Below are 13,539 nucleotides of genomic sequence, written 5' to 3' on the forward strand. Positions count from 1 at the left end.
TAAAATCCATAAAAACATATTGAAAAGTAAAGGGCACAACAGCCTCTGACATGAACTTAAAAAGTTTCATTGCAGTTTAAGTTTGTTAGATATATTATGTTTTACTTGTTCAATTTTGTATCATATTTTGTTTACATTTGTCTAATTCTCCCTAAATGTTGCTTGTGTGTGTGTGTATAGAGAAAGAGAGAAAAATAATACTGCATCATGTAGTGGCACTGAATTAGTTTTTAAGCCCATAATGAGTTTTTGAGCCAAATTCTAAAAAATTATCTCCAAGTTCTTGTTCTTTGTGCAAAACCTCTCTGTAGTAATTTGCTGTTGGATAAATGCACGTCTATGGTTAAGCTTTGGGAGCTCAGCACCTTTCTCTGCTTTACTCCTGTCTTGTAAATAGTTCATGGCCCGTGTCCTGGAGGACGTCAAGGTCTCCGAAAAGAACGGTTTGGGAGACGGCTCTCTGCAGGCCCCTTCCGAAGTTCCCGTTGTCCTCATAGATGCTGAGCATCCTCCAAAAGATCCGCAGGTGGAAGAAACAATCTGCGTTGCTTCCAAGAATGATAATGGGAGCCAAGGAGAAAAAAAGAAGATGGAAAGCGAAATGGACCCAGCAGATATTTCAAACGTGAGCATTTTCAGAGATTTGTGTTTGTTCTAAAAACTGTAAATGGTGCCATGTTCACCTATAGCAGTCAAGTAAGAAGGAACATACTTTGTACGTATTATTTTACTTATTACTAGCCATCCCCTGCCATGCATTGCTGCGTATGTGTTTTTTGTGTGTGTGTATATGTGTGTATATATTTGTGTATATGTGTATTTATGTGGTTATGCGCATACGTTGTAATGAAATGTATTTTTAATTTTATGTTTTGACTTTTTAAGTCTCTTCTGCTATATTTTTCAGTGTTTTTCTGAGTGATGGTCACTCATTGGCCTGATAGGTGTCTTGTGTCCAAATTTGGTGTCAATTCACCCAGTGGTTTTTGAGTTATGTTTATCCCAAATGAACATTACATTTTTATTTATATAGATGATGATGATGATGATGATGATGATTATTATTATTATTACATTATTATTATTATTATTATTTGAAACACAACAGGCAAGATCATTCTGCTGGCTGTTGTATTGGATCACACTTCCCAAGTGTCTAGGACTGTGCGATGTATTGGCGAATAATGTGTGCATATCCCAGTAAGGTGGCCTTCTGCGGCTGGCGGATGGTAATCTTGTCAGCGCCGATTGTGTTTAAGTGCAGGCCAAGGTCTTTAGGCACTGCACCCAGTGTGCCCATCACCACTGGGACCCCCTTGACTGGCTTGTGCCACAGTCTTTGCAGTTCGATCTTTAAATCCTCATATCATGTCAGCTTTTCAGTTGCTTCTCTGCAATCCTGCTGTCACCTGGGATTGCAACATCAACGATCCATACTTTGTTTTTTAACTTGATCGTGAGGTCAGGAATATTGATCTCAATCTGAATCCGGAAGTCCCAGAGGAGTTTGACGTGTTCATTTTCTGTAACTTTTTCCGGCTTGTGATCCCATCAGTTCTTTGTCGCAGGCAGATGGTGTTTGTAGCACAAATTCCAATTAATAATCTGAGCAACAGTGTTGTGTCTCTGCTTGTAGTCTGTCTGCATGAACAACTTCTTCTTCTTCTTCTGTTATTATTATTATTATTATTACAATTACAATACTCCTGACTTCATGATCGAACAAGCATTCGATTAAGCAGTGTAATTGAATATAGGAATATAGGAATATGGAATAATGGATGATGAGATTGGATTCTGATTTTACTGATGAGACGCTAATGATTGTTATATTGATGTTCAATCGTTGATTATGCTACTGTTTTTAACTGTCCCATATTCGTTTTGGCACGTTTTTGCATTGAATTTTGCTGTTGTTAACCGCTTTGAGTTGCCTGAGGGCTGAGAAAAGCGGTATATAAATGAAGTAAGTAAGTAAGTAAATAAATAAATAAATAAATAAATATTTTACTCTGTTTATTATTGTTATTATTGCATTTATTATTTTACTTTATTATTGTCATTATTACATTTATTATTTTACCCTATTATTTTAAGATTTTACATTTTAAGATTTGAAAAATCCACATTTTCAGCCGTAGAAATATCTGACCATGGATTGTTGAAGGCTTTCATGGCCAGAATTACTGGGTTGTTGTAGGTTTTTTGGGCTATATGGCCATGTTTGAGAAGCACTTTCTCCTGACATTTCACTTGCATCTTTTGCAAGTGACCTCACAACCTCTGAGGATGCCTGCCATAGATGCAGGAGAAACATCAGGAAAGAATGCTTCTAGAACATGGCCATATAGCCCGAAAACCCTATAACAACCCATCTAACTATGGGTTTGCTTTTCTAGTCCATGGCAGAAGTCTTGGCTAAAAAGGAGGAGCTGGCCGACCGGCTGGAAAAGGCCAACGAGGAGGCCATTGCGAGCGCTATTGCTGAAGAGGAACAACTAACCAGAGAGATCGAAGCTGAGGAGAACAACGACATCAACATCGAAACCGACAACGACAGTGACTTCTCTGTGAGTTTTCCTCCCTTCAAATGCCACACTATGTTACAAGAGCTCCTGTTCTGTGAGGGGTTGCGATGACAGTTAAAGTTGGAATCATAGTGTTTTCGTTGTTCAATGGGAAGACAGCTCAGAATTCATGGCTGGCATTTGTATAACTCTTGATACAGTAGAGCAGTGTTTCTCAACCTGGGGGTCGGGACCCCTGAGGGGGTCGTGAAGGAATGTCAGAGGGGTCGCCAAGACTATCAGAAAACACAGTATTTTCTGATGGTCATGGGGATTCCATGTGGGAAGTTTGAGCCAATTCTATCGTTGGTGGAGTTCAGAATGTTCTTTGATTGTAATGAACTATAAATCCCAGCATCTACAACTCCCAAAAGTCAAGGTCTATTTTCCCCAGGCTCCACCAGTGTTCACATTTGCGCATATTGAGTATTTGTGCCAAATTTGGTCCAGATCCACCATTGTGTGAGTCTGGATATAGGTGAACTACAACTCCCAAACTCAAGGTCAATACCCACCAAACCCTTCCAGTGTTTTCCGTTGGTCATGGGAGTTCTGTGTGGCAAATTAGGTTCAAATCCATCGCTGGTGGAGTTCAGAATGCTCTTTGATTATAGGTGAACTATAAATCCCAGCAACTACAACTCCCAAATTACAAAACCAATCCTCCCCCAACCCCACTAGCATTTACATGTGGCTGCATTGGGTATTTGTGCCCAGTTTGGTCCAGTGAATGAAAATACATCTTGCATATCTGATATTTACATTATGATTTATAACAGTAGGAAAATGACTGTTATGAAGTAGCAACAAAAACAATGTTATGGTCGGGGGTCACCACAACATGAGGGACTGTATTAAGGGGTCACGGCATTAGGAAGGTTGAGAACCACTGCACTAGAGCCTCACTTATCCAACGTAAATGGGCTGCTAGAACGTTGGATAAGCGAAAATGTTGGATAATGAGGGATTAAACGTCAAATTACGTTATGATTTTACAAATTAAGCACCAAAACATCATGTTTTACAACAAATTGAGAGAAAAAGGAGTTCAATACACAGTAATGTTATGTAGTAATTACTGTATTTACAAATTTAGCACCAGAACATCACAATGTATTGAAATAGCTGTGGATCCGGGCGGGAGGCAGACTGCGTTGTATAATACACCATGAGAAGGGCAGGATATAAATGCTGTAAATAAATAAAAAAGGCATTAAAAGTTGATACTTGATATATGCACTACATCTTTGCATATGTAACATGATAGCCATAGATAAATATGTGAAAGGATGACATAAGGAAGAGGCAGCAGGCTTGTTAACTTCTGCCCTGGAAACTAAGACTCGGAGTCATGGGTTCAAATGACAGGAAAGGAGATTCCACCTGAACATTAGGAAGAATTTCCTGACCATACGAGCTGTTCAGCAGTGGAACTCTCTGCCTCAGAGTGTGGTGGAAGCTTTTAAACAGAGGCTGGATGGCTATATCTCAGGTGTTCTTTGATTGTGCTTTTCCTGCTTGGCAGAAGGGGGTTGGACAAAATGGCCGATGTGGTGTCTTCCGATCCTATGATTCTAACTTGCTTGAATTGCTTGTGTTTATGTGAAAGGTTTATGCTCCCCCTTTCTCTTTGGGTCAAATTTCAGGCCAGCATGGGAAGTGGGAGTTTTTCCTTCTGCGGCATTTCCATGGACTGGAATGATGTCCTGGCTGATTATGAAGGTAAACATCCTTTCGTAGACTTAACAACCTGAGATTGTGTATCTTATGTGAATCTCCGTTACTTCCTTGCTGTCCACAATTACATTGACAGCGCTATTTTTATATCCCAGTGTTGATAAATACTGCAATTCTTAATTTTTGACACAAATTTTGCTCTCTTTTTTCCTGTGTAGCTCGTGAATCATGGCGTCAGAATAACACTTGGGGTGACATCGTGGAAGAAGAACCTTCCCGACCCCCAGGCCATGGCATACACATGCATGAGAAGCTCTCCTCGCCCTCTCGCAAAAGGTCTTCCTTTTTAATACATTTGATTAGAGTAATCATAATTGGATGCAGTCACTGAGCGATATTTTGATGATAAGGAAGCCTTCCAGTCCAAAATATTTGTTTGTGTAGATTGATACAATCTACAATATCAGATATTGTCTCCTGTGCTATGCTAATAATATAATATAATATAATATAATATTTTTTTGGTTGTGTCAGGAGCGACTTGAGAAACTGCAAGTCGCTTGTGGTGTGAGAGAATTGGCCGTCTGCATAGATGTTGCAATATACATATAATATTTATATAATATTTATTATATTATAATATAATTTTATAATATTTATAATATGTATTATATTATTATATTATATAATAATATAATAAATATAATATATTATATTATATTTATTATATTATAATGTAATACAATATAATATTACTACTAATAATATGATATTATAGTTATATATTTATATTCAATATATTTCTCACAATTGTATTCAGTTACTGAGCGATATTTTGATGATAAGGAAGCCTTCCAGCCCAAAATATTTGTTTGTGTAGCCTGATACAATCTACAATATCAGATATTGTCTCCTGTGTTTTGCTAATAATATAATATAATATAATATATTGTGTATACATATAATATTTATAATATTATAATGTAATACAATATAATACTACTAATAATAATATATTATAGTTATATATTTATATTACATGTAATATTACTAATAATATTACAATATAATGGTATAGTACAATATAGTAAAATTTAATATAATATATTGTATGTATATATATCTTGTGAGCCGCTGTGAGTCCCCTTTGGGGTAAGAAGGGCGACATATAAATGCAGTAAATAAATAAATATTGTGAACAGTGATGTTGGAGAACTTAGCCAATATGTCCTTCCTATTCTCCTCCTCCTAAGTTGTTTATTTGTTATATTATCATCTACATCAGTGGTTCTCAACCTGTGGGTCCCCAATGTTTTGACCTAGAACTCCCAGAAATCCCAGCCAGTTTACCAGCTGGTAGGATTTTTAGAAGTTGAAGGCCAAAACATCTGGGGACCCACAGGTTGAGAACCACTACTCTAAATATTGTATCCACCTGGAGTATTGTGACCAATTCTGGGCACCACAATTGAAGGGAGATGTTGACAAGCTGGAATGTGTCCAGAGGAGGGTGACTAAAATGATCAAGGGTCTGGAGAACAAGCCCTGTGAGGAGTGGCTTAAAGAGCTGGGCATGTTTAGCCTGAAGTCAAGAGAAGGTGGAGAAGAAACATGATGAGGGCCATGTATCAAGATGTGAGAGGAAGTCATAGGGAGGAGGGAGCAAGGTTGTTTTCTGCTTCCCTGGAGACTAGGATGTGGAACAATGGCTTCAAACTACAAGAGAGGAGATTCCACCTGAACATGAGGAAGAACTTCCAGACTGTGAGAGCCATTCAGCAGTGGAACTCTCTACCCCGGAGTGTGGTGGAGGCTCCTTCTTTGGAAGCTTTTAAACAGAGGCTGGATGGCCATCTGTCGGGGGTGATTTGAATGCAATATTCCTGCTTCTTGGCAGAATGGGATTGGACTGGATGGCCCATGAGGTCTCTTCCAACTCTATGATTCTATGTTGCTGTTGTTGTTGTTGTTATTATTATTATTGGAGCCGCCAGTGGCGCAGTGGGTCAAACCCCTGTGCTGGCAGGACTGAAGACCACCCTCCAACAAGGGTGATAAATACATCAAATCATCCGGACGTCCTTGCAGACGGCCAATTCTCTCACATCAGAAGCGACTTACAGTTTCTCAAGTCACTCCTGACATGACCAAAAAATTTTTATTATTTATTTATTTGTTATTTGTCGTGTCAGGGCAACCAGTCAATTATATTACATTTCTAACAGAAATGATATTATTATTATTATTATTATTATTATTTGTTTACATTATTGTATTATTATTACTATTATTGTTATTATTACTATTACTATTGCATCTGTCCTTCTCAAAATGACGACAGTCTTACTGGGCTCCTCCAATATTTCCAAAGGACCATTGCAGAATCTAAAAAGAAACATGAAGAGAAACAGATGAAAGCTCAACAGCTGAGAGAGAAATTGCGCGAGGAGAAAACTCTGAAGCTTCAGAAGTTAATGGAACGGGTAATTTTTCTCCCCCCAGATTTTTATTAGTGCATTGTGCTAAACCGCTCCTGTTTTGTTTTGCCCAAGGAAACTGAGGCTGTAAATTACCCCAGTCTTTGAGTCCTGACATTCTTCCAATGTACCCTTTGCTGATCTTTATCTATCGCGCACATATCCTTCTGTGAGCAAAGAGGTAAATATTGCCGAGGTTTCAGGGTTCAGTCAGATCTCTTATATTAAGTGAAGTGAGAGCGCTCTTGTCGTGTTGTGCATCCCATTAGGTTAGACCTTTAAAAATGTTGACACGCATTAAACTTGGAACGATTGCCAATTCGTGAAATACATTGAGATTTATGGCATCTTTACCCAACGCCCGCTTTCTGTGTGGCAGGTGCCTTGGACACCGACGTTGATTGAAAGGCTTCGCAAATTAATTTAGAGTGGGACCAACATGGCGCCAACATTACTCCATGTAGCCTTTCTTAATGACACTCAAATGGTCACATTCATTAGATTACTAGCTTGAGTACCTGGCATTATTAGAAGTCATTTTTAAGTTGTGGGTGAACTACAACTCACATCATGCCAGATTAACTCCATGAAACTCTATCAAAAGTTTTTCATGTATCGTCAATGGGGTTCAGTATGCTCTCCAGCTGCAGGGTGAACTACAACTCCCACTATGGTGGTTCAATCCTGTCAAATCCCTCCAGTGCGTTCAATTGGTCATGGGGGTTCAGTGTGCCAAGTTAGGTCCAAGTCCATCATCGGTGGGGTTCAGAGTGCTCTTTAATTGCAGCTGAACTATAATTCCCAGTATCTACAACTGACAAATGTCAAAGCCAATTCCCCCCAAGACGCACCAGTATTCAAATTTTGACATTGGATATGCATGCCAAATTTGGTGCAGATCCATCATTCTTTGCGTTCATAGTGCTCTCTGGATATAGGTGAACTATAATTCCCAGTACCTACAACTGACAAATGGCAAGGCCAATTCCCCCCAAAACCCACTAGTATTCAAATTTTGACATATTGGATATCTATGCCAAATTTGGTGCAGATCCATCATTGTTTGCGTTCATAGTGGTCTCTGGATATAGGTGAACTATAATTCCCAGTACCTACAACTGACAAATGTCAAGGCCAATTCCCCCCAAAACGCACCAGTATTCAAATTTTGACATATTGGATATGCATGCCAAATTTGGTGCAGATCTATCATTGTTTGCGTTCATAGTGGTCTCTGGATATAGGTGAACTATAATTCCCAGTACCTACAACTGACAAATGTCAAGGCCAATTCCCCCCAAAACCCACCAGTATTCAAATTTTGACATATTGGATATCTATGCCAAATTTGGTGCAGATCCATCATTGTTTGCGTTCATAATGCTCTCTGGATGTAGGTGAACTATAATTCCTATAAATCAAGGTGAATTCCCCCCAAATCCCTCCTGTATTTTTTGTTAGTCTGTGTGCCAAGTTAGGTCCAGAGCCATCGTTGGTGGAGTTCAGAACGCTCTTTGATTGCAGGTGAACTATAAATCCCAGTACCTACAATGTCGATAAATCAAGGTGAATTCCCCTTTCCCCAAACCTCGCCAGTATGTTTTGGGTCATGGGGATTCTGTGTGCCAAATGTGGCCCAGGTCCATTGTCAGTGGGGGTCACAGTGCTCTGACTTGATGCAGGGTGAACTACAACTTCCATCATGTGGAGTCAGTCCCCCAAAGTCCTCCAGTATGTTGAGTTGCTGTGCAGTTCTGCTCTGTTTGTTATGCAGAGTTGAAAAGAGCAGGAAAGGTTTAAGGGAGAGGTGGTGGGTGGGATCATGCAAATTCCACACCAATGGAGAGAGAAAGGAACACTGGGATGTCTCTATGGTAAAATCTAGGGTGAAATTTCCCCCTAAAGAACGCATTCCTTGGGTGGTGGGCAGTATGGTGTTTGGGGAGGACATTGGTGGGGTTTGGGCTACATATATACACATACACACACATACATATATATGGCACTTGCTATAACCTGAAATGTCATTGGAGGAAATGCTTTGGGGGGCTCCTCAGCACTGTGGGTTAAAGCTGTTTGTGGAAGCAGGAGCCTTTCTGAGGAAGTGGTATAGATTGGCAGGAGATGTATCAAAATCATGTCACATCCTGCTGCACAAATGCAACTATTGGTATTGCGAAATGTGAGATGTGTTGCCGATTTATTCTCCGTCTTATTCTATGTAGGAAAAAGATGTACGGAAATGGAAGGAAGAACTCTTGGATCAGAGGCGGAGAATGATGGAGGAAAAGCTGCTCCATGCCGAATTCAAGCGGGAAGTTCAGTTGCAAGCCATTGTGAAAAAAGCGCAAGAGGAAGAAGCTAAGGTGGGTCACATTTCATTCATTTATTTATTTCCGACATTTATTTTCCGCCTTCCTCACCCTGAAGGGGACTCAGTGCGGCTTACAAGTAATATGTAAACACAACATATGATATTATTATCATAGCACAATATTACTACTAGCCATCCCCTTCCATGCATTGCTGTGGCCCCACATGGGGGTTCTGTGTGGGAGGTTTGGCCCAATTCTATCGTTGGTGGGGTTCGGAATGCTTTTTGATTGTAGGTGAACTATAAATCCCAGCAACTACAACTCCCAAATGTCAAGATTCTGTTTTCCCCAAACTCCACCAGTGTTCACATTTGGGCATGTTGAGTATTCGTGTTGAGTTTGGTCCAGATCCATCATTGTTTGAGTCCACAGTGATCTCTGGATGTAGATGAACTACAACTCCAAAACCAAAGGACACTGGCCCCCAAACCCTTCCAGTATTTTCTGTTGGTCGTGGGAGAACTGTGTGCCAAGTTTGGTTCAACTCCATCGTTGGTGGGGTTCGGAATGCTCTGTGATTGTAGGTGAACTATAAATCCCAGCAACTACAGCTCCCAACTGACAAAATCAGTTTTTTTGAGTGAAGGACATACATTGGGTTGTTAGGTGTCTTGTGTCCAAATTTGGTGTCAATTCGTCCAGTGGTTTTTGAATTCTGTTAATCCCACAAACGAACATTACATTTTTATTTATATAGATATTGTACTATTCCATTGTCAGCCCCTGGTGGCGCAGCGGGTTAAAGCGTGGAGCTGCTGAGCTTGTGAGAGCTGTTCAGCAGTGGAACTCTCTGCCCAGAGTGTGGCGGAGACTCCTTCTTTGGAGGCTTTTAAGCCTTGTTGACCGAAAGGTCACAGGTTCGAATCCGGGGAGCGGCATGAGCTTCCGCTGTCAGCCCCAGCTTCTGCCAACCTATCAGTTCGAAAACATGCAAATGTGAGTAGATCAATAGGTATCACTCTGGTGGGACGGCAATGGCGCTCCATGCAGTCATGCCAGTGGCCACATGACCTTGGAGGTGTCTACGAACAACGCCGGCTCTTCGGCTTAGAAATGGAGATGAGCACCAACCCCTAGAGTCAGACACGACTGGACTTAATGTCAGGGGAAAACCTTGACCTACCTTTACCTATCTTTCCCAAATCTTAATTAGTACTGACCTTATAAAATGATTTCCAAAGTTTTTCCCCTCTTATTATATCAAAGATATGAATGCCATCTGGTTCTCGAATCAAATCCTTCCAGTGTTAGAGTTTTAACATCTTTAAGTGTTGCCCAGTCTCTTAGGGAAGATCTTTGATGAGAGTCGCTTTCTACTGCTGTTGACAGTCCTGGAAACCCCTCTGCAGTTGGCTCAACCCATTAGTGGAGCGGATGCTTCTGTCACCCCATTTAGAAGCGCTCTCTAATTGGTTTTACTTTCCTCCCTGTTTCCTGTCACCCGTGCGACTTCTGTAATTAAATTAATGTCACATTATTCCCGGCGAAACAGATGTGTTAAAGTGTTGCATATGTTCAGCCGTGTGAGATCCACCGTCCCTTTGGTCTGCAAAGATCAAGATTAATTGCGTCAGAAGAAGCGGCTGATGCGAAGTCGAGGAAGGAGGCAATCGCTTTGGTGGCGGCCCAGCTTTTGTCTCTTCTACTCCCGTCACTGGCCGCTCACTGAGCCGCAAAATCCATTTCTGTTAATGTGTTTCACTCAGTAAACAAAGCAGAAAAATCTGTATTTAATTTTTTCCCCATCTAATATGTTCCACCTTGTCTCCTGTGCTATGTTAAAAATATAATATAATATAATATAATATAATATAATATAATATAATATAATATATTTTGTGTGTGTGTATGTGTGTGTGTGTGTATATATATATATATATATATAGTAAAGGTAAAGGTAGTCCCCTGACATTAAGCCCAGTCATGTCTGACTCTGGGGTGTAGTGCTCATCTTCATTTCTAGGCCGAAGAGCCAGCGTTGTCCATAGACACCTCCAAGGTCATGTGGCCGGCATGACTGCATGGAGCGCCGTTACCTTCCCACCGGAGCGGTACCTATTGATCTACTCACATTTGCATGTTTTCTAACTGCTAGGTTGGCAGAAGCTAGGGCTGACAGCGGAAGCTCATGCCGCTCCCCGGAATCGAACCTGTGACCTTTCGATCAACAAGCTCAGTAGCTCAGTGCTTTAACCCACTGCGCCACCGGGGGGATCCCCATATATATATATATATATATATATATATATATATATATATAGTATTTATACTTTGGCCACATCATGAGAAGAAAGGAAAGCTTAGACAAGACAATGATGCTGGGGAAAAAGGAAGGAAAAAGGAAGAGGGGCTGACCAAGGGCAAGATGGATGGATGGCATCTTTTTTTTCCATCGCTATTGTGCAAATAAACTGTCTAATCTGCCTGTAGCTGTGGATGTAAAACTTGCTAAGAAGAGAGCTTGGAAAAAACAGGTTGAATGTCATTCCCATACCAGAGTTATTTTACTATTTTTCTGCAGCAGAGCTGCAACTTTTGAGTTGCTCTTTCCAGTTCCGCCTTCTTGCCTTGAAGGCTCCAGGGAGAAATACTTGGCCTCAAGCGACACTTCAACGCTGTTCCACCAAACATGAGCTCAAGTAACCTACTCTTAAGGAAACGGCAGCCTTTCGGATACAGATGGTCTTGCGAGTAATTTAATTAAGCTTTTGTTGTGTCTCGCCAAATTAGTCGCATCGCCCCATCGTTCTCTTCAGAGTTGGAGGCTTTCCCAGTTTGGTGCCCAGAGTTAAAAATATCGCCAGCGCCTGCTGACTCAACAGCGGAGGCCTCAGAGTGAGAGCACATAGATCATCCTCCAACGGGGAAATATTTCGGTGAAAACGTTCACTTCTTTTGAGCCACTTGGGTTAGGATGACCTGGAGCGAGAGAATTCTTGCAGCATTTATTTTATTTCTCTGCCCCAAATGTTTACTTGGTATTTATTTATTTGTTATTTATTTACTATACTTTTATACCGCCTTTCTCAGCCTATCGGCGGCTCAAGTCAGTACACATAACAGCAAAATACAGGTTAAGCATTAAGACAATATAAAACCATAATCTATATAAATAAAAAAGTAATGTCCGTTTGTTGGATTAACATAACTCAAAAACCACTGGATGAATTGGCACCAAATTTGGACACTATACCCCTAACAGACCAATGAGTGACCATCACTCATAACCCATTTTGTATTCTATTTTGCTGTATTGTATCTTTGGGCTTGGCTTCATGTTAGCTGCCCCAAGTCCCCTGCGGGGAAATGGTGGTGGGGTATTATAATAATAATAATAATAATAATTATTATTATTATTATTATTATTATTACCAAGGCCTTTCTCCCACTGAGGCCTTTCTCCCAGAGAGACCTCTCACAGCCTGAGGCCTACTAAGCTACAGGAACACCTGCTTATATTGAACTGCAGCTTTTGCTGAGTCATTGAGGCCTACTCACACTGAGGCCTATCTCACACTGAGGCCTTTCTCCCAGAGAGACCTCTCACAGCCTGAGGCCTACTAAGCTACAGGCACACCTGCTTATATTGAACTGCAGCTTTTGCTGAGTCATTGAGGCCTACTAACACTGAGGCCTATCTCACACTGAGGCCTTTCCCCCAGAGAGACCTCTCACAGCACAAGGCCTACTAAGCTACAGGTACACCTGCTTATATTGAACTGCAGCTTTTGCTGAGTCATTGAGGCCTACTGACACTGAGGCCTTTCTCACACTGAGGCCTTTCTCCCAGAGAGGCCTCTCACAGCCTGAGGCCTACTAAGCTACAGGCACACCTGCTTATATTGAACGGCAGCTTTTGCTGAGTCATTTAGGCCTACTAGCACTGAGGCCTATCTCACACTGAGGCCTTTCTCCCAGAGAGACCTCTCGCAGTCTGAGGCCTACTAAGCTACAGGCACACCTGCTTATATTGCACTGCAGCTTTTGCTGAGTCATTGAGGCCTATCTCCCACTGAGGCCTTTCTCCCAGAGAGACCTCTCACAGCCTGAGGCCTACTAAGCTACAGGCACACCTGCTTATATTGAACTGCAGCTTTTGCTGAGTCATTGAGGCCTACTCACACTGAGGCCTATCTCACACTGAGGCCTTTCTCCCAGAGAGACCTCTCACAGCCTGAGGCCTACTAAGCTACAGGCACACCTGCTTATATTGAACTGCAGCTTTTGCTGAGTCATTGAGGCCTACTAACACTGAGGCCTATCTCACACTGAGGCCTTTCTCCCAGAGAGACCTCTCACAGCCTGAGGCCTACTAAGCTACAGGCACACCTGCTTATATTGAACTGCAGCTTTTGCTGAGTCATTGCATCCATTTAACCCTTCCAGTGCTTGACTCACATTTTTGTAATTAAAAATACCTCGTTATTTTTTTAAGTATTTCTG

At 41.1% G+C, this 13,539-nt stretch overlaps 1 protein-coding gene across 2 annotated transcripts in view; it reads left to right on the plus strand.

Annotated features, from left to right (window-relative positions):
• SCAPER (S-phase cyclin A associated protein in the ER) overlaps positions 1-13,539 on the plus strand; it is a 247,483-nt gene that overhangs the window by 54,190 nt on the left and 179,754 nt on the right. For both annotated transcript variants that reach the window (XM_067471273.1, XM_067471274.1), the window contains 6 exons: positions 398-625; positions 2,400-2,570; positions 4,214-4,289; positions 4,463-4,580; positions 6,616-6,727; positions 8,947-9,087. In XM_067471273.1, the coding sequence (XP_067327374.1) occupies positions 398-625; positions 2,400-2,570; positions 4,214-4,289; positions 4,463-4,580; positions 6,616-6,727; positions 8,947-9,087 (846 nt within the window). The remainder of the gene's footprint in view (positions 1-397; positions 626-2,399; positions 2,571-4,213; positions 4,290-4,462; positions 4,581-6,615; positions 6,728-8,946; positions 9,088-13,539) is intronic.

This window comes from Anolis sagrei, chromosome 9 (assembly GCF_037176765.1).
Source record: "Anolis sagrei isolate rAnoSag1 chromosome 9, rAnoSag1.mat, whole genome shotgun sequence".
Lineage (NCBI taxonomy): Eukaryota > Metazoa > Chordata > Lepidosauria > Squamata > Dactyloidae > Anolis > Anolis sagrei.